The following is a 22,015-nucleotide window of genomic DNA, read 5'->3' as shown; positions in this document are numbered from 1 at the left end:
AAACACTTGAATACAAGGCATAGTATAGTAAACGTTATAAAAGTTCCACTCACACCCTGCATCATAAAAATTAGTGATATGGATGTTTTTATTATTAAATTATTTTTTTGACTATAAAAACTTTTTTTTAGATTCAAATGAAGAACGTGCGACATCGATGCTTTTTTCTTTACTGCGAAAAAAAACCATCGAGTCTTAAACTTTGAAGATTCTTTCAAAGTTTGTATGGCTAGTTATTTTATATATAATCTACAATACCCAAAAGAAATAACCAAGTTATTAGAATTAGTTCAAAGCATGTTTCTAAAAATTCATCCTGATTCTGAATCAAAATCAATGTTAATCCTTTAAATGGAAAAGCTTTTAATTTATGAATAAATATAAATGTTCTATGAATAGTTAATTAATCTATTATAAAACAAGTAAAGTTTGCCATACTGTTTACAAATAAGTAATACTGATTTCTAGGTTTTATTCCTAAAATCTATCAATATTTTCTTAAAATGTGATTTTGTTACCATTCCTATTAATTTCTTTCGAAAAAATACCTGGCAAATAATAATTATAGATATTTTATAGACAATTATAGACCCCATTCGTCATTGAAGGTAATATAACTTCATGAGTGTGCATGTCTTTTTTTTTATTAATATTTTTCACATTACATTACACAAATATAGGTTCTTTTAATTTTGTCTCATAAATATTTAAAATGTATTGCAACTGGAATGTAAATAGTTGTTTAAGGTCTTTAAAAGGGTTGTCTCACTTGTACTACAGTTTACTGATGGTGCAGACAAACGGTTGTTTTAATCGAGAGACACTCCTATTTGTCATAGTAAAATAAGTGAACACAAAAATGTAACTTGATTATGAAACTGACAAATAAAATCTTTTTGTATTTGTAATTATAACTTTCCAAGTATTTTCTGATTTTTTTTTAACCCATAATATTGTAAGATTAAGAAAATTATATATAACATCATAGTTTCCAAAAAAAAGTTACTCTATACTACTTTATGTTACATAGCAATGCAACACTACGAAATAATAATTCGAATGTCCTTTTTACCAGTGTAGTTTTTAATTTGAATTAATTACCTGAAAGTGTTTACTTCTTAAGCTGAAGTAGGAGGTGCCTAAGAGCTTGTCCAGGTAGCTGGAGTTTTCGTATACTATCAGGAGGTCTTTGAGGATCTAAAATTGACAGAATTGTATGTAAATGTGTTAGTTTTTAAGGCTCTATCTGTAATAGTAAAAAAAGTTATGCGCGATTCTGAAATCATTCTGAGTCATAAAAATAGTGGTAAAGAACAGAAACCCTTGATCATCAAGGGCGCGCATATAGTTTTAATTAGAAACCTTCATAAGTGATAAATGTATATCTATGTATTTACAAGTGTACAATGAGTTAATTTGCAATAATCTCAATGATCTCTATCAACAAACACTTAAGAGCAAATTAAAAAATGTTTTGATTGGCCAATAATTAAAGTATTGATGATGGGATTCTATTACAGTTAGTTTCACTGCTTAAAAAAACTTTTTAAAACTTTCCAACAACCATAGAATTTGAATCTTTAGACTATAAAACTAAGAAACTTACTCCGAACGTTTCAGGAAACGTTTGACTAACAAAAGCATCCCTCAAATACATTAATCTGGACCTGACAAAGTCCAATCTGGCGGCCATAGTTTGCAGAGCGGTTTCGTTAGTTAAATCGCTCCCCACGCACGATTCTATACTTTCTGTTTCCCATGAAGCCTTAAAAAAAAAACAACACGTTAAGTACGTTTTTCTTCCTCTTTCTCTTAAATCACCACTTTATCCTCCTCAGAATCTCCAGGATCGGAGTAATCGTAATCGGCCATATCCGGGATAAGTTCGATGTCCTGGGGCCAACAATTTTCCTGAGCGCCTCCCATCCATTTCACTATCACATATCCCTAGAGAAATGTTTAATTGAATATTTTTTTAAATTGTGTTTTTTAATGGCCTTACCTCGATGCAACTGTCTACCACAGAGCCGATTTTTCCTTCCTGGCCAGCTTTACCCTTAAATGGAAATTCAAATGTACACATATTAGATGTATTGTATATAAAGACACTCATTAGCTTTCATATCTAACTAAAGCCATTAAAATTGTTGCAAGGGTTTTCAAAGGATTTTTGTGATAATAAAAGTATTTTTCTTTAAAGCAATTTTTATGACAAAAAACATTCATACCTAGCAGTGTACTCCAAATATCTTATAGACAAAGTGGCATTATAGAAAATTGTTAACAATAAATTACGGTCAGCGGATTGTAGGAGTCAATTTTTATTTATTTATAAAGGATATATCAGTAGCTTGCCGGCAAAACTGAACAGGTCCCTTGCGTTAAATTTTACACAAAAATAATAATTCGCATAGAGGTTATATCGATTTTAAAGCAAATTTATTGTTTTATTAATAAAATAATAAAAAATCAAACGTTTTCTTTTATATATTTACAAAAAAAAATGTGGACTTGTTCAGTTTTTCTCAAAAAGATTGGACTTGTTAAGTTTTTGGAGAAATTTACTATTTGTCGGTAAGGAAAGTAAAACAAATATACTGAAAGGTCCAAATTAGCTTTATTTAGAAAAAAATTAGGGCATAACAAGACTAAATAATATATAGTATTTTCCAGTAAATTCTTGTACTAATCTAAGTCCAAATTTTCTTCCCAATTTTTAAAATTTATTTGACGTAGAATTCTAATATTGGTTAATTTTTTTGTATAAAGTCATTTCATGCAACTGAAAATTTGTAGAGATTTTTCCTTTTTTAATTAAATTTCGTGTCGAACTTCCAATATTAGGCGCAATTCACACAGAACGGGCGTACGAGGGTGGCGTGGTAGACGCATGTGCCACTTGCATGATCGCTTATGGGGCAATACAGATAGAAATGGCGTGGCACAGGCGTGATAAGTCACTCCACCGCCACGTCACTTCGACGCCACGAGTGGCCTACACTAGTGGTAAATGCCATATACCGAACAGCGGTTTATATTGCTTCTTTTTGTCTATTTGGTAAAATGCGGGATGATTATTTATTTAATACGAGTTCTGTGAAGAAGTGCAACAGTATGCAGTTTTATACGACTATAAAAGGTCGGATTACTGCAATAGAAGTGCATAAGCTCAAACATGGGAAAAAATATCAAATAAATTCACTAAAAATGGTAAGTATGTAGGTGTTTATTAACAAAAGATGTTTAAACTCGTATTTACATTAGAAATTATACTTTTGTTTCAGTAACCGAGTGTAAAGACCGCTGGAAAAACATACGAGGAAGCTACTCAAAAAATAAAGCCAAATTAAAAACAAAATCAGGACAAGGAACAAAACGAGTCAAAGAATATTATTTGGCCCCACATCTCTCCTTTTTGGATTCTTTCTTGAAGTCTTGTAAGAGCAAAGGCAACGGGGATCAAGAGTCTGCCGACGCATCATCGAGCCTCCACGCAGCTGAAACGGGGTCACAATCTAATGAGCCTAAAGACAACTTCAATGCTGATGTACTCTCACCTTATAACATTCTATCCAGTCGTTCCTCTCGGTCACCTGTACCTTCTTCCAATACGTCTATCGATGATCAACCGATAGCAATGAGAGCACCTAAAACACTACGACAGAAAGAAGATGATTTTAGAAAAAAAGAAGTTAGCAGCCTCAACCGCTATTAATAAGCTCAATCAGCAGGCTTACCAGTACGTTGAAAAAAAGCAACAATTGCTGGAGATCCAAAACAGCACGAAAACGAATGCCACAATCGATCCTCCTGACTCAGACCTGGCATTTTTAAGTCCATAAATTCTGTTCAGAAGCGGTGTTTCAAAATTCGAATTTTTAATTTAGCCGAGCAAATACTATCCTCAACCATTCCTGAAGCCTCTACTATTCCAATGGATAGTTCTCAATCTTGGATTGAAGAGTCGGTAAATAGAAATCTAGATTCAGTACCGCACAGGAACACGGATGAATTTCATTTGAGTAAATTTATACAATACAATAATTAATATTAGGATAACATTATCGTTATTTTTTTTTGTTTTAGATTAAACAGAAATAAATTCACTTAAATATATTTTCTTCAACTAACCTCTGCGTTATTAAGAACCTTTCCTCTGAACTCGAAAAGTTCTCTTCAATTTGTAGGTTTCTTCTCAATATTAACACTTACTAAACCCTTACTAGTATTTTATAAAAACATTGAACAGACATTCGATAGAAACTTTGAAAACATTCAGGGTACATATTGAGCTCCCGCATAACATTAAACGAACCACCAGTTTTTTCTTTATCTAACCACAAGGGATGTATTCAGTAACTCCTTTGCCTTTGAATGTTAGCTAAATTTACAAGGTTCAATAATAATCTTGATCATCTTCGTCATCCGAAAACATTGTAACTTTACTACACACTTTACTACGTAACAAATAAATGACAATAATCACATTGAATCCCTTTCTATGTGAATTGTGCGCGCCACGTCCGCTCTATTCCAGCTCCATGCCAGTCCCACGCCACCGCCATACGCCCGTTCTGTATGAATTGCGCCTTAATCTTAAAATTTGGATAAGTTTTTACTCGTATGTTTTTGTTAATTTTTGTCAAAAATATTCTTTTACACTCACTTATTTTATCTATAACTTTTTGTATATTTTTTGAAGTTCTTTAACATTGTAAAGTTTCCAGTCTTTTTTATATCTTAATAAAGCCTCATTCTCTATATATTGCAATGGTAATTTTCTTTAACTTTATATATTATATAACGTAATTCTTTCTGAGTTTTCTTTTAACTACTCCGAGAACTCTATAAAGCGATGTCCACATACTGGAAAATGTAGATGTGTATTTTTAACACTTGTAGCTTTATGCAACCAAAATAATAAAGTGTAAACTTGAATTTAATATAAATACCTTAAAATCTTCAAAAATTTAAATATGATCGTAAACTGTGACTGGCTCATTTTTGATTTAAGCCAATTTAATCTTATGTTGGACTTGTTGAGTTTTGCTTTAAATCAATCGATATTTGCTACTATTGTTTGAATGTTATGGTACTCTCGAGTTTTGAAACAAAATAATAAATTCGCAGTCCAATTTATAGGTGACCTGTCAAGTTTTACTAAAATACTCATACATTAATGGATTTTAGCGTGCCTTATATAGCAGATCCAGTCCTAACTCAATTTCGAAAAAACTGTAGACTTGTTAAGTTTTGCGGAAGCTACTGATATAAAAAGAAAGAGAAGACACTCATCGGCTTTCATATGAAACTAAAATCAATAGAATCGTTGCATGAGTTTTCAACAGAAATGTTCAGAAAGTTTAAAAAAACCAAAGTTCTCAGGTCCAGGCGATTTAAAGGAGTCGTTTATATACGGATACGCTGATGATATGCAACTTTATTATAGTTTTCAACCCAGTGACGCAGCGCAAGCACGATAAATCAAAATTTACATATAATCATGTTTTTTCAATTTCTCATAATCTCACACTGAATGCTAAAAAATCAGACTTTGCCCTACAAAATCATGAAAAAATCCCCTATATATAAGTCATTCGCCAAAAATCTTGATTTAATATTTGACTCGGATTTATGATATAGAGAGCATTTCTCCGGGTTATTACGAAGGTCATATTCTACTAGGAAAATCCTATATGCTAATAAAAATTTAGTTAGTTTTAATGTAAGAAAATCTTTGAGTGGGTCTCTGCTATTGTCGATATTTAATTACGGTCTTGTCCGGATGTTGTTACAATAAACCGAAACCAGCGAGTGCAAAGAATTTGTGGCAGATATTTTATGTTTAACATTGGAAAATACGAATCAGTGCCGTTGAAAAAGTGCTCAATAATTCCAAAACCGTTGAATTTACAAGGAATCTTGTAATGACCTTTTTGGTAAAGAAACTCATCAGGTTTCCGATGAAGCTAAAATCAATAAAATCGTTGCAAGGGTTTTCAAAATATTTAGATTTATGTAAAGGCCTTTGACTGTAACAAGATTTTTTCAATCCATTGAAAAACTGCTTAATAACTCTTAAACGGTTGTATTTATAAGGAAGGTTGTAAGAACCTTTTTGGTAAAGAAACTCACCGGGTTTCATGCGACACTAAAATCAATAAAATCGTTGCAACGGTTTTCAAAATATTAGAATTTTTGTAAAGCCTTTGACCGTATGAAGAAATTTTCAAAACCTACTCAATAACACCCAAAAGGCATGATACGTAAATCGTAAATGCTCACCTTAACAATACTCTTGGGCTTAAACACGAACTTGGCGTGTTTTTTCAGATCGTACACGCTCAACTCCTCCGTGTTCACGTACTGCGGCTTCTTCTCCTTGGCCAAATAATTAAACCATTTGATAGTGGCCGTCCTCTCGATATAATCGACTTTCTGGACGACACCGTACTGTCCGGACTCATCTGGTAACTCATTTTTCGAATTCTCCCTGATCACCCATTCGCCGGGGAAGAATTCATGATCGTCCAGCGATACGGAGTAATACAACTGAGTGGAGGGTATATCCTTTTCCTCGGTACCGTCTTGCCACACGACCGTCACTTTGGACTCGATACAGATTATTTCAACGGGCAGGGTGTGGCCGGCGTTCAGTTCGCACGGTTTCGGTGGATAATGTTTCTTTTTCGGCATCTTTTTTGAGCCCACGATCGAGGGGCTTTGACTCGACGCTCCGCTGTCCGCTTCTACGTCCGAGTCTTCGCCCTCTTCCGTCCACCACTCGTCTTCTGGATCTTGAATATCTTTGAAAAAAAATTCTGATGTTACATTAAATATCAGAGAAGTTCTTAAATAAATGGTTTAAATAACACCCTTCCAGGATTTTTATTCTCTCAAGAGCAATTAAAAACAATAAATATGTACCTGTTTATAATTGCTCCTCCTTTTTTACTCTGAATTCAATATCGAGCTGTGTGTTAAGAAGCAAGCTATTAGTTTTTGTGATCCTCCTATCAGTGTTAATTGGTATAATGAAGGAATGTGCTAATAACTAATACACAAAAGAAAACAATAGCTTATTGTTGAAAATAAGGAAGAAACTCTTGAATAATATTTAACACACCTATTTTTGCATGGCACTAGAATAATGTTACCTTAAAGAGTTTATTACCTACTCTCAAATAGGAAATTCTAATACAAAAAAAATATAGTAAAAAAAAATAGTATCTTACAAAAAGATGCTTATCATTTTATTATGATATGGTTCTTGTATTCTTAACATGCATTGGTTAATTATTTAAGCCCTTATAAAATAAATATTTCATTGATGAAGAGTACCTTGTTCTATTTTTAGTAAAATAGCTATAAATTTCATGTTTTAATGTTACAAATTCATTAAAATACTTAATTTATATATAAAACTCATTGTCAAGAAACACAGCTGTTGCAACACAAGTTGTTTAACAGACATCCAATTTAAAATACTAGTCATCACCCATATGGTAACATATCTATTGTACCTTAGAACCAGTCTCACAACCTTATTAAAAAGTATCTGTAAAGAATTGATATGCTTTTTGAACACTAACTAAAGTATGCCCGCGCAGTAATCAAAGTGTGATTGAATCGTGCTTTTAAATAAAGTGATTCTTGTAGAAAGAGTAAGCAACTTAACTGTTCTTGCAAAAAAAAGGTTTTTTTTTGTAAATTATTTTTTATAAATTCAAAATGTTCCTATAAGTTTAAAATATTATCAATTTCAAAAACAAGATATTTGATATGTTACACCCACTGAATTTTTCCTTACATCAATTTCTAAATTACATGATTATTATATTAACTTTGTCAAGCTTAGGTTTAGTACTGATCAACATTGCTTTGGTTTTATCTACATTTAGTTTTAATTAATTGTCAAGTCTTAAAATGTTTTTTATTTTATCTATAACTTCCTCTAATGTTTTTCCACTACAAGATATTAATGTATCAGCGGAATCAGATTTAGAAGTTTTATTCTCTCAATAAAATTCATGTCGTTGATGTACCCAACAACAAACGATAAAGCGCCCAAAATAATTGGGAGTGACCTTTTCTAAATCCCTAAAAATAATTTGTTAGTATTAAAATAATGAAGTAATTTATTGAAAACTGCTTTTTTCCAAGACTTTCTCTAAACATAGTAGGGTATTTATTGGTCTAAACTTTGATACATGATTTGCGTTTGTCACCTTTGGAATTGGCTAATCTTTAAAACTTTAAGAAACGTGCCTTGTTGTATTTACAAAATTACGTAAATACAACAAGCAAAAAATACAAACGTAGAGATGTATTTACAAAATTCAGAAAAACACATGCTCAATGCTGTCGACACTATTTTTTAAGAAAAGTGCAGCATACGTAATCCCAATATTCTTTTTTTTTTAGTTTTACACTTTATTATTTTTATTAATTTATAAAAATATAATTTTAAAATCTTTTAGTGCTTTATATATTAAAAACATATTTTGACATTTCCAATTTAGTGGCGATACTTTTAATACTATTTATAAAATATTCATTACACATACAAGCAGCTTCTTCCCGATTATCAATATTCATAAAAAATTTATATTGTTGTAACTTATATCACACTGTGGCATTATATCAATATCACACAATAGGCTATTTTTATAGTTACTTAAAATATTGCTATAAATTATATTAATGTCAAACCAATTAGTTTCCCAGGTACTGTTTATTGATAAAACATTAATTAAGCGCTGCATCATCTAATTGGCATGTGTAGAAAATAGTATTATTTTTTATTACATTATTTATAGTCTGTTTTTTATCTTTATTAAGATTATCAAACTTCCTGGCAACGTTTTTTTATTAGTTATTTTAATAGATTCTTAAACTTTTTGTTTGCCTCGAACTGGAGTTAGATCAAAAGGCTAATGAACTCCCTACATTAAATAAACACTTACTTATCACTATCGACACTTTAGAGAAAGAAAACATAGAACATCTTGACCAAATAAAGAGATTACAAATGGAGATTGATGAGCTGAATAATCTGAACAAGCAACCGCTGACATCAAAGTATTAGAAGAAAACAACGTAAAAACAACCCGCTTGAAAGTCCTAAAATTATAGAAAAGTCACCGATTTTAAAATTATAGAAAAATTCTTTTATTACAGACGTTAGACTCAGAAACAGGTACTGGATAATCTGACTGAGCTTGCAACAGACTTGGTTGTAGTGGGATCTGGTAGCAATGACTTGGCTAATGGTAAATATCCTGGTATGAGCCTAATTAATAATAAAATTAAAGATTACCTTCAGACTAATTTTATATTTTTATCTGCGAGTAGTGCTAAAACAAGAAGTCTGGAATAGAATTGGTAGGAATATACGAAATAATAATATTGCGCTAGGTTGTTAAACAATATTAGTCAAGAAGTTACAATTTATAAAACATTCATTCCTGTACATCTGAATAAAAACCAAGAAACATTATTAGGCGGGTCTGAGGATAATTTAGTTACTGGAAGTAATATAGTATTATTATATTGATATAGATTTAACAACATAATGATAATCAATTCCAGCGAATCTTCAAGGCTTATTTATTTCGCAGGAAATAACATAAAACAACTTTCTGTTTTATTACCAGAATTGTCAAGGTGCAAAAACTAAACAAGAACTAAATTTAATTAAATAGTAATAAAGATATACAGTGAAAGCTCTCCTTGCGGACAACTCTTATAAGCGGACATCTCTTTTAACCGGACAAAGTTCGTGGAACCGAATTTCAGCATATCATTTTTAATGTTAAATGCATTCCGATAAGCGGACGCTATTATAAACCGACGCGGACACTAGATTTTTCTGTATGTGATCAAAAAATCTCCCATAAGCGGACGCGAAACTCTAATACCCGGACGATTATTGGTTCCGCTTATTGCAATGCACATATCTACATTCACAAAATTCGGAAATTCCCCGATTGATATTAGGTGAAAGGATGCTCTCGTTAAAGGAAAAGATGGAAGTTGTTAACGTATTAGACAGAGAAAGTGTTTCAGTTCGTCATTTGGCAAAGAGGTTTAATATTAGGAAAACGCAAGCAGCTGAAATTGCCAAAAATAAGGAAGATATCAGTAGTAAATGGCAATCATGAACTAATATAAATCAAAAGAAGGATTTTTTAAAAAAGGAAGGTTTTGCTATAGACAAAACATGTTTTGAGCGTTTTGTGAAAGCTAGAAGTCAGAACATTCCAATCTCAGGGCCGTTAGTGAAAATGAAATCTAAAGAAATCGCCATTACTTTGGGCTATAATAATTTCAGTGCGTCCGACGGGTGGCTGCAAAAGTAGCGCAAGAGTTATAGTGTGAGTTTCAAATACATATCTGGCGAAGCTGCTACAGTAAATCAAGTTGATGTGTCACAATTTTTTGGAGAAACTTCCGTCCATGTTGCTTCGCTACAAACCAGAAGACGTGTACAACGCAGATAAAAGTGGATTTTTTTTTTCGCGCATTGCCCGACAAAACTCTGTCCCTTAAAGGAGAAACATGTGTGGGTGGAAAGTTGTCTAAAGATAGACTAACCATTTTATTTTGTGCAAATATTGCCGGTGAAAAATGCGATTTGATTGTGATCGGGAAAGCGGCTCGTCCGCGTGCTTTAAAAAACGTTGCTATTAAGGATCTACCAGCGACTTAGAAATCCAACAAAAAGGCATGGATGACCCCAGAAATCATGTCTGAGTGGTTACTAGAATTCGACCGGAAAATGGGAATCCAAAAAAGGCAAGTTCTTTTATTTTTAGACAATGTATGCCCTCATCCTCGTGATCTGAAAATGAGAAATGTGAAAATTATATTTTTACCGCCAAACTCAACTTCAGTTTGTCAGCCCTTGGATCAAGGTATCATACAGAACTTTAATTTTTATTATCGGCATTTGATTTTAAAACATATTTTAACAAAAATTGACGATGTCCAAAGCTTATCTGAGCTTACAAAGTCTAATAATGTGTTATAATCTTTGTATTTTATAAAAACAGCATGGGATAAAGTAAATTCCTCTACAATTAAGAACTGTTTTGGCAAAGCTGGATTCAGAAAAAGTGGATGTAGCTAAGAATTTGCTGAGCAAAATTATTGCGATGCTGAAGACGATCTGCCCTTAGCGACACTTGCTCAGTTACTGCGACATGCCAAACATTTAGGAGTAGCAGATCCCCAGAAAGTAGATGATTTCCTGGCCTTAAACAATAACATAACAACAGAAGAAAATGCCATTGACTTTTCGAATTTGAATGTAGAAAGCCCAGGCCAACTTGAATATGGTAGTCCAAACGACTCAGAAGAAGAAGTGGAACTGGTGGACTCACTAAGAGGTTCAAAAACTATAAATTCATATGGGGAAGGTCTAACTCATATTTTTATATTGAAAAAGTTTGCTAAAGATGATTTCACTGTATTTCAACATTTAAAAAATTTAGAAAGTTATTACGAAAATTGTCTCATTCAGCAAAAAATGGTGAAATTTCGTCAGACAAACATTTTAAACTTTTTTCAAAAAGCTAAAGAATAATGTTTTTTTTTTTAAATTCTCATACCATGTATTGAAGCATTTATGTTTTTGCATGTGTATACATACATATATAGATATATAGTATAAATACATACTTTAAAAATGTGGCGAGTTTCTGTTTCATTTTCCTCATGATTATATACCCCGTTATTTATACTCTATATTCACATACTCTCTTTTAAACGGACACCTCCCATAAGCGGGACAAAGGTTACGGAACCGTGAGTGTCCGCTTATGGGAGATTTCACTGTAATTGATTTTAGTGAAACCTGATTGAATGATTCTCTTTTTGATCAAAGGACAGAGTGGATAGAAACCGAACCTCACAGGTAAAAATCAAGGAAGTAGAGCATTGATAGCTTTAAGTAAAAAAATTGATTTATTTCACAATGATTTAAGAGTATCTGTGTCAAAATTAGTTTTAATGAGAAAGATGGGCTATATATAATTTTCATATTTTATTGGATTTAGTTATAGTTATCCCCCATTTACAGGGCCGTTTGGAAAAAATCTATTGTTGCCTGTAGATCATTACCTTCCTTCTCTGCCTATTGAAGTTAATTCCCATTATAAAAATGAAGAATGCAAATTAGTGAAACATACAAAATTTAATATTAAAAAATTCTAATTTTCATGAAATGTTAGTTAGTTAAAAAAGCTATTCAGAGACAATAACTGTGAAAGTCTGTATAAGTGTAATAATGTTGATGAATCTGTAGAAGAGTTTTAAAAAATAGTATATAAACTCTTTATTGAGTGTGTTTCAGTAACAGCCTAAGTTGGTAAACTGTTTTCTGTAAGGTATAATGGCAAAATAAATAAAATCATTAAAAACAAAGAAATATTTTTTAATTATATAATGAGTACTTGAAGAGGGTAGAATTAAGTCTATATATAGACCCTAATTATTTTTGGTCATACATTCGCTGTCAAAAAAAATGCATGTGATATACCATAATATACCTGTAAATAGACCCTTAAATGCAGTTTCTAAAGTGTCTGAGATAGCGTTGTTTGATAGATTACATAAAGAAATAATATTTAATATATCTGAATGCCAACATAGATTTCTGCCCAGTAAATCCACATTATCCAGTTTGAAAAGATTTGCTCAGTTTCTTCACAAGACATAAAATGAGAAAAAACAACAAGTTGATGTTATATATACAGATGTGGAAAAGGCATTTAAGATAAGAACACATACTTTAATAATAAAAGTCCTACATCAGAATATTGTCAGCAATATACTGATTTAGTAAAATTTTATTTAATAAATAGGGAACAATATGTAGAGATTTGAGGAGCCAAATTTGACGTTTTTACCAGTTCCTCTATAGTCCCTTAGGGTTCCAATTTAGGGACCTCTGTTTCTGATTTGCATTAATGATATGTGTTCAGTTGCTGGAACATCTTGCAGATGATTTTAAAATATACATAGAAATTATTAATACAGATCATGGTTTGCAAAATTATTTGAATGCTGTGGTTGACACAAAATTCCCGTACATTTATTTTTAAAAAAAAGCTGCACTATGTTTCTTACACTCAATAGTAATAGAATACGAAATACCGATAGTATTAATGTTTCACAGCCCAAGAATTCACAAAATGAGAAAGATTTGGGCATGATAATGGACTGTAACCTGGCCTTTAGTAATCATATCGTAAATATGGTAAATTAGGCACATAGGATAATGGGTTTCATCATTAGATCTATCAAGGTTTTAATGTTGAGATAGTTTGGTACTGCCCAAATTGAAGTTTGGCAGTACTGTCATATATGGTCGCCCCAATTTGAGGCATGGATTAAACCTACAGAACGTGTACAGAGGAAGTTTTTGAAATAGATGTACTTTTAAAAAAACAGAAAGGATATGACCATTTTTTACTTATGGGAACATATTTGAGGTTATCACTAGAAAACCGGCTGATTAAAACTTTTCTTCTATATATGTATAAGGTATTGACAGATAAAATTCATTGCTTCTGTTTTTTGTAATGGAAATTCAAGGCAAATAAAGAATTTTCAAACATTTATGAAAATTCACCAGTATATAGAATATGTGGCTATTTTAATATTTATGTTTGTTATTTAGATTTAATGAGTTTGAATTCTTTCACTAAATTACTTGAGGATAGGCTTTATGCTGAAGTCCAGGCGATTCTTGTATCTTACATTCTCCAATAATGCAATTTTGGAGTGTAAAGATTCAATAATGCTTTATCAGAATCAGATTCACTATACTTAGACACTTAGATACATGTAGTACGTATGTAAAATTTAATTATTATTTTTTTTATTTTAGTATCTGTAATTGGCCTCTGACTGTTGAGAATGAAATAATAAATAAATAAATATTAGTCAGTTCCAGTGGCTTCAATTAGCGTTATTATGTGCAGTTTGGACGGTTTTCTGGTCTCAACTGCCTGAAAAAACAGAATTAAAAAAATATTCCAGGATACTGGAAAAATTCATTTGAGTGCCCTGAAAAATAAAATGCCTGGAAGAAATGAAAAATTTATTCAGCACCTTGAAACCCATAAAAAATCGTTCAAGAATCGAGCAGCGGACGAGTGAAACTTACTTGGAAAAATTGGCGCCTCATTTTGCTCCACATCCGTGGGTGTGGTGGGCTGTAAAAGTGACCAGCTGCCCAGCCTTTGCACTTTCGAAGTCGTTTTAGAGTTACTGACTATATGTCGAACTTTAGGTACCTCGGGCCGGTACATTAAGGACATTTTCCTAGTCCAGTCCTTTTTTTTGAGTAAGACGTCGTGCGAGCCCAACTTGAGCAGTTTACGCTCCAAGAGTTCCAGACAAGTATCCGAGAGATGTTCTAGAGGAATTAACCTAAATAAAAACCAATTCAAAGTCATATCGTTTATAACATTAAAAGGGGGGTTTTCTTACTTTTTGGGCTCCTCACCGCTAATCTCGGATAAATGCAAATATCCATTGCTACCATAAAAAGCGACTTCCAACACCATATCGGTAACTTTCTGAACCGTGAATCTGCACCATAGACGTTGGTGCATGTTACGTTTCATCGCTTTCGTTTTGTTGATCCAGTTGGGTTGTTCCAAGTTAGCCGGTATACAGATCTATAAAAGTTACTCTACATCTGTAGACTTAAAAGATTCCTAATGCTCGACAAACGTACCACTTCTTGACCAGGATAATATATGTCTAGGGGCTGTCGATTACGTTTCGACAGCCAATAGTCTTCCACTTCGGTGTTTATGCTGGTAAGAACCTCAACAATGGAGCCGTCTATTGACTGCATTTGGATCATTTGATCTATATGCTAGTGTCAAAATAAAAATGAGGTTTTTTTGTAAATATAGTAAACAATTTTCTTGAAATTTCACAGTGTTATTTCTTGTAATAAAAACTTAATTTGGGACAAATAATTAAATCATATCTAGGTATTTTAGTTTGCAAATAAAAACTGTTTTTTTAGTTGAGATTGTGTTACCGCCAAATTCTTTGTTAATGTCCAGGTGTACAGCTACATTAGGGATTTACATAGTAAAAAAGCAAATTTGAAATATTTTTTTTATTATATATAAATTCATTACTAATAGATATAGAAAGCATGTTTAAATGTTATAAAAATAAGGAATTTGTAAACTTTATTTGTATAAATTGCTATGATTTCATTCAAGTTGCCTTGAATGCAATTTTTTTTAAGGAACTGATGATCATAAAATATTACAGCAAAATGTTCTTTAATAGATCTGGGGTCGAAATTAAATAACATGGAAATATTTGCTTACTTAAAAAAACCGACATGAAAAATCCATTTATCTGGCTAGAAAAGGTACTAAAAGCTAAGGATGTTTTCATCAAAAGAGAGCAAAGGAAGTTTCAGAGCTTCCAAGATGAGCTTATTGATGCAGAGCACAAATAGAGTCAATAATTATCCTACACTCTAAAATTGCCCTACTGAAAAAGCAGTGTATTGAACTTCAGTCGAAAATTGATGAGTTTCATAATCTTAAAAACATTCTTAATCAATAACGTAAAATCCAATGGGAAATGCTTCGTTTTTTAAAGACTCCAGAAGCTAGTAATGGCTGGTATGACACCTTAAGATGCAAAATTCACCTGGACTTCACAAATTTACCTTTGTAGCCAGAAATGATATTAAACCATCTTTTTTACACTTAGTGTCAATATAATGATAAAAGTGTCCTTCTTCGAAAAACTGTTATCTGTGGTGATTCTAGTGTCTTGTCTTTATATGTGAGTCCCTTGTATAGTATATTTATAATGATACTGAAGATTTTTTTAATAAAGCGTTTTTACTATTCATAGAGCAGAGTGAAAAGGACATTCTTGTTATGTTTTTAAACTTTATCATTCTATACTTAAGCCTGAGCGATTTTTAAAAAAATTTAGCTTTAGGTAAAACAATAAACCTTATAATTTATACTACATACAAAAACGTATCTATTCATTGAATTATAATTCTAATGTTAGATTAATTACAGATACAAGAGCAAATATGAAATTTTATTATAACAAAAAAAATCTGCAAACTACAGTAGAATTCCTCTTAACCGGTCACCTCGGGACTGCATACCTGGCCGGTTGCCGTTTTGGCCGCTTAATCCGAAGTGTACTTATATATTATGTGTACATATTATATTATGTTTATTATTTATGTTATGTAGATATGTATATGTATTGAAGAGAGTATTACACATATATATGAACATAATAAATATAAAATAATGGAGAAATATTCTTTATATAGTTATGTATTTCATATTTACATACATGAAGGTGCTACATCAACAAATATACATATTATGTATGTAAGTTTAATATGTAATTATTTTTTGAAAAAGTCTGTGATTTTCTTCTGTTTTTTAACCTTCAGTAAATTTCTGAATGCGATATCCCTTCATTTTCTAATCACCAAAACGTCTAATGCTGTTGACTCTTTTTGTTTCGTCTTTTTTAGAAATAACAACACAGTAAGTACAATGCCTTTTTAGCTTTTTTCAATAATCAATAATATTTTTACATTCAAGAAGGTTCCAAACATCTTGGTGTTAATAAAGCTTTGGCTCAAAAAATTATATATATCTCAATCACTTAATATTATGCATGATTGTACTTTATGTTAATGACACTTTGTTAATTTTTAGTGAGAGAGAAAGAAAGGCTTGTTTCAATAAGTGTTTTAGATTTTATACAAAGTCTTACTGTCTTAGTCTATTAATGTACCTATTTATATGCAAATTTTAATCAAATGTCTGTGTTTCATTGTGATAAAATATACTTTTAAATGTTTGCTTTCTTATCGAGTTTTTAATTTATGGAACTTAAATTTTTTATTTTACCTCTGACATATGTGAACATTAATTTGTAATGTATTACCAGGAATAAATTGAATTGAAAAAGACATGTGTGGACCAGATGACTTGATCCTTAAATGCTTTGAATGACTGGTTTTTAGGGAAAATAACCTTATAGACTTAATGTGTCAAAAGCCCAGATAATCCACTTTATCCAATCACAAACTGACTTTGGTTTTACATATAAAGACTCAGTCATAATAGCAACTGAGGAAGTGGACTTTCTGGGGTTAAAATTGGATCAGGACATATCTAGGAAACCTCATATTCAGCGGTTAGCAATGGGAGTGAGTAGGTATAGTTTTTACGAATTTTCACTCATTTTTTGATAAAAAATAGCACAACTATTGCAATTCAATTTTCATAGTGATATGCCTTGCTTTCGAGAAATAAAATAGGGTTTTTTCATGTTTTACTCGAAAACCTTAAGGTTATGTGAGAAAAATATAAATACAATAACTATAGATTTTTTATATAGATTATATAGATTTTATATAGATATTAGATAGATTAGATAGATTTTATATAGATATTATTAGAATTTGATATAATTATATATGTTTATTAATAAATATTTAATATAAAAACAGTGCTATTAGATTGGATATTATGAACAAAAAAAATGGTGATTTTTCAAATGAATTTCTTACTGGGCAAATGTTTGGGGTGGGTGGGGGGGTAAGGATTTTTGTTGATAAAAAAACAATGTTTTTGAAAATATATATTCAAAATTTAATTTAATAACACGGTTTATTTAAATTTGATATAATTTTATATATATAAATATTTAGTATAAAAACAGAGTTAGTAGATTGGATAATATGGAAAAACAGTGATTTTTCAGAAAAATTTTGTCAAATATTTGAAGTGTAGTAATCGAGTTTAAAAACTAGATATGTGTGTCAATTTTGTGTTTTAATAATTTTACTATTTGTTCTTATCTCTTGCATGTAAATTGTTTATAAATGTATTTTGTTTTTGGGTTTTTTTAGTGCTTATCATGTCAATATGTATAGGTACATTTCATTGAGTATTTACTTATTTTTTAATAATTATGTTTATGTTAAGTATTACAGTAGACACTCGATAGTGTGAATATCCGATAGCGGAAACCCCGCATAACGGAAACAGCCCTATTTTATGCATTGACCACCGTATACCGTGAACAAACGATCCCCCGTTAATGGAAACAAATGTAATTAGATCGATAGTTCGCCAGTAACCTAGGCGAAAGCAGCCGGTGCTTCCCCGATATGCTGTTTTTGGCGTTCTTCGAATCGATAGGCGCCGTGAATCTATTGTGTATTAAGCAAGGCAGGTTGTTATCGTTTGTTTACGTTGTCTGTTAGTGTGGTTTTGAAGTTTAGTGATTATAAAGTTTAGTGATTTTTATTAGTGTGACTTAAATTGGGTTGGTGTTAGATCGTTTATAAATTAAACAAAATGTCACTTAAAAAACCAAAGTGTTTAACCCTCTATGAAAAATCTCTTGTAATTCAAGACTTAAATAATGGACAAGGTGTTACATATTTAGCGAAAAAGTATGGTGTGACAAAATCTACAATTTGCAAAATAAAAAAGAAAAAGGAACTGATTTCTAGTGCTGTTAGAAACACGTATGTTGGACCAGGTAAAAGACAAACCCTAAAGGGTTCTCAGTTTCCAAGAATGGAAAAAAGACTGTACAAGTGGTTTTTTGACCAACGGAATAAACATTTAATGGTAAGTGGTGACATGATTAAAGAAAAAGCAAAATCCATTTATTCACAGCTCAATGAAAGGGATAAATCATTTACCGCTAGTGAGGGATGGTTACAAAGATTCAAAAAAAGATTTGGAATTCGTTTTTTAAAAATTTCTGGGGAAAAACTGTCATCTCAACCAGAGCTTGTAGACCTCATTGGCTTGGAATCTCATTGGATCAAGTTTACAATGCTGATGAGACAGGACTTTACTGGAAATTATTACCAGAAAAAACATTTGTCTATCAACAGAAAAAACAGCTCCTGGTAGAAAATTGGAGAAACAAAGAATAACATTTTTGGCTTGCACTAATGCTACTGGGCTCCATAAAATTAAACCACTGGTGATTGGTAAAGCGGCAAAACCAAGATCGTTTAAAAATTTCAAGTGTCCTGTTGACTATGAACATTCTAAATCAGCTTGGATGACTGCCGCAATTTTTAAAAAATGGTTTCATTATTCGTTTGTACCACAGGTAAGTTTTCCTTATCTATAGTTTTGTTTTATGATTAGTACAACCATATTAATTTTTTTGAAGGTTAAGAGGTTCTTAAAAAATAAAGGTCTGCCATTGAAAGCTCTACTTCTTCTGGATAATGCACCATCGCATCCAACCGAAGAAGAATTAAAAAGTGAAGATGGACAAATTATAACCATGTACCTGCCACCTAATGTCACCCCACTCATACAGCCTATGGATCAAAATGTTATTAGGCTAACAAAATTGTACTACAGAAAAGGTCTTCTATCATCCATAGTGGCCAACAATACGAATGTCATTGATGCCCTAAAAAACTTGACAATAAAAGATGCAGTGATCAATTTAATGTCTGCTTGGAATCATCTTGATTCTCAAGTTATCAAAAAATGTTGTAAAAACATTTTAAATGTGGTGCCCTCTATACATGATGTAGACAGTGATGATGAAAATGCACCTCTTTCTCTCCTAAAACACCAATGGGACAGCACTGCTCAGAAACCCATATCTGAATCTCTTGGTCTTTTACATACATTGACACCTCAGGTAAATTTTGTCATTTTATATTTGAATATTAAGTCTTAATTTGGATTACAATTTTTTTTTAGGGAACTTTTGAATATTCTGACATTGTAGAGTGGAATCAGTGTGACAATAATTTTGCAGAGGATGACATTGAAGAATGTCAATCGGATGAAGCAGAAGTATTAAATGAGGTTGAGCAGGAACCGTCAAATAAAATTTCATTAGATAGGGCAATTAATGCCTTTAATATAGCGATTCTGTGGGCAGCAGAGGAAAATGAAATTGACATAAATGACCTTGTAGTCTTAAAAAAATTAAGAGAGAAAGCTGTGATGTTAAAAGTAAAACAACCTAAAAAACAAACAAAAATTTCAGACTTCTTTAAGAAAAACTAATTTCTTAAAGTTTGAAATTTGTTGTTGTTTTTTTCTTTACAGTAAATAATATTTTTATGTAAGAATATGAACTTTATGTTATGTTAATTACGTTTTGTTTCTGTTACTTTTGGTAATTATAAATGTTTAGTACACATAAAGTGTAACCCTTCGTTAACGTGAACAGCCTTTGTTTTTTTGAGTTCACGGTATTGAGTGTCTCATTTTTAATTGAATTTGCTTTCCTGAGTTTTTCTTACAGGGATTATAGTACTTTGACTCAAAAAAATGGATTTACACATTAGTGGATAAGATGCATGACAAAAACTTACCTCAATTCTTCCATATTTATTTCCCATACAAACTGCATCATCAATATTAAAAGGTCTAACATTTTGAAGCCTCTCGCTGTCCACATGTTCTATAACCTTATCGGTTCCGATAATTTGAACAGTGACAATCTGCTTATTGACCTTGCAGTAGCCCCTTTGGGTTTCTTTGCCTTTTTCTAATCGTCTGACAATAGATCCTGGACTAATGCTCCTATTCATTAGGCGAACCTAGAGAAGTAAGAAATTTTGGGGCACTTAATATACTATTTATGCCCTGCAAATGTATAAATAGTTACCACAAATTTCATGACTCAAAATTAAATTATTAATCATCTGAAATGTACGAAAAGTATTTAACCACAAGTTTACATATTGAACAGCTGTTGCTAACCAAAAGAAGGGTCTTGAATTAATAATAGTTATTGATTACAATATTTGGTTTGAGATTATGCCTATAAAAGGCAAAAATTAATAGTGAAAGAAACCCTAACAAAAAACAACCCTTTCAAGGTTATTAAGCATAAAAAAGGGGGATATCTGACCTTACTCTCACGCCAGGTTTGTTCCCTTGAACTGTTGCTCCATGACACCCTAATTTGGCCCTTACGTAGGGCATACATGTCGTCAACGTCCTCAGAGGAGCCCTCGTAAGAGTCTACCACAGAACCCAAAATGATCTTTTTGCACTTATCGAACCGGTAGACCAGATCGGTGGCGTAGAACTCCTTCACTTTTTCCTGCTGGGCCATTTCAAACACAATTAACGGTTCAGGTGGAACATACAGATTTTAAAATTTTTAGAGAATTTCCAATAAGAGAAAAAAACGGATTCAGTGTTCGTTTAGCGCATGACGTACGCAACTCAACTTCACACGGGGATTTGCCGCAAGTGTCACGAATTTTTTGATGTACACATAAAAAAAAGTGCAATTTTTTTGAAGTAGGGATTTGACAATTGACAGCTGACAGGTGTCAAAGAAAACGCATGTTGCCACGTCTAGGAAATTCACGTTAGAACATAAAAGGTTTTTTCCTATTTGCGCTTAATTTCAAGATGAACACCGAAACTCCTATTACTCCCCATGGCTGTTAATAAAAGAAAAAACTTAACAATAACTTTCTCAGTACGACGTGGAAGCGCAGCTGACATGGACGTTTCCCGCCTTTTTGAACTTAAAAATTTGACAAGCGAAATCTGACAGTTGTCAGATAAAACGCATGTTGCCAGGTCCACGCAAATGACGATACAACCAATCAATCAATCAATCAATGCTTTATTATCATAAAATTTAAAATTTTGTCGACAAAGCTATTATTTAAATAAATCATACAAACAAAATATACACAAAGACAAAACAAAAAATACAAATATATAAAAATAAAAAATACAACAAAACATACAAAAAACTTAACAATTTTATAAATTGTTTGAGGTCATATTTCCTTAAAATCTATAAAATATATATACATTCACTTGTATACAAAGTCGGCAAAAATAGCAGTTGTTTACAAAAACATTATTAGCAAACTACTAGTTTGTTTACATAATATACGAATATTATTTATGTACATTATCATAACAACATAAACAAATTTACCAGTGTTTAG

The 22,015-nt window shown here is 31.7% G+C and overlaps 1 protein-coding gene across 2 annotated transcripts in view; it reads right to left on the bottom strand.

Annotated features, from left to right (window-relative positions):
- The window catches only part of LOC126737240 ((E3-independent) E2 ubiquitin-conjugating enzyme UBE2O), a 37,992-nt gene extending 16,644 nt beyond the window's left edge, over positions 1–21,348 (bottom strand). The window contains exons 1-10 of one of the 2 annotated variants that reach the window (XM_050442034.1): positions 20,950–21,348; positions 20,408–20,635; positions 14,750–14,893; positions 14,500–14,690; positions 14,174–14,439; positions 6,286–6,806; positions 2,003–2,056; positions 1,822–1,947; positions 1,607–1,765; positions 1,102–1,197 (exon numbers count right to left, since the gene is read on the bottom strand). In XM_050442034.1, the coding sequence (XP_050297991.1) occupies positions 1,102–1,197; positions 1,607–1,765; positions 1,822–1,947; positions 2,003–2,056; positions 6,286–6,806; positions 14,174–14,439; positions 14,500–14,690; positions 14,750–14,893; positions 20,408–20,635; positions 20,950–21,156 (1,992 nt within the window). In that variant the 5' untranslated portion in view covers positions 21,157–21,348. The remainder of the gene's footprint in view (positions 1–1,101; positions 1,198–1,606; positions 1,766–1,821; positions 1,948–2,002; positions 2,057–6,285; positions 6,807–14,173; positions 14,440–14,499; positions 14,691–14,749; positions 14,894–20,407; positions 20,636–20,949) is intronic. The other variant, XM_050442035.1, reaches the window with a different exon arrangement.
- Between the last annotated feature and the right edge of the window lie 667 nt (positions 21,349–22,015).

Source organism: Anthonomus grandis, chromosome 6 (genome assembly GCF_022605725.1).
Source record: "Anthonomus grandis grandis chromosome 6, icAntGran1.3, whole genome shotgun sequence".
In the NCBI taxonomy this organism is placed as follows: Eukaryota; Metazoa; Arthropoda; class Insecta; order Coleoptera; family Curculionidae; genus Anthonomus; species Anthonomus grandis.
Note: the sequence above shows the minus strand (reverse complement) of the source record. Positions and strands in the feature narration are given on the sequence as shown.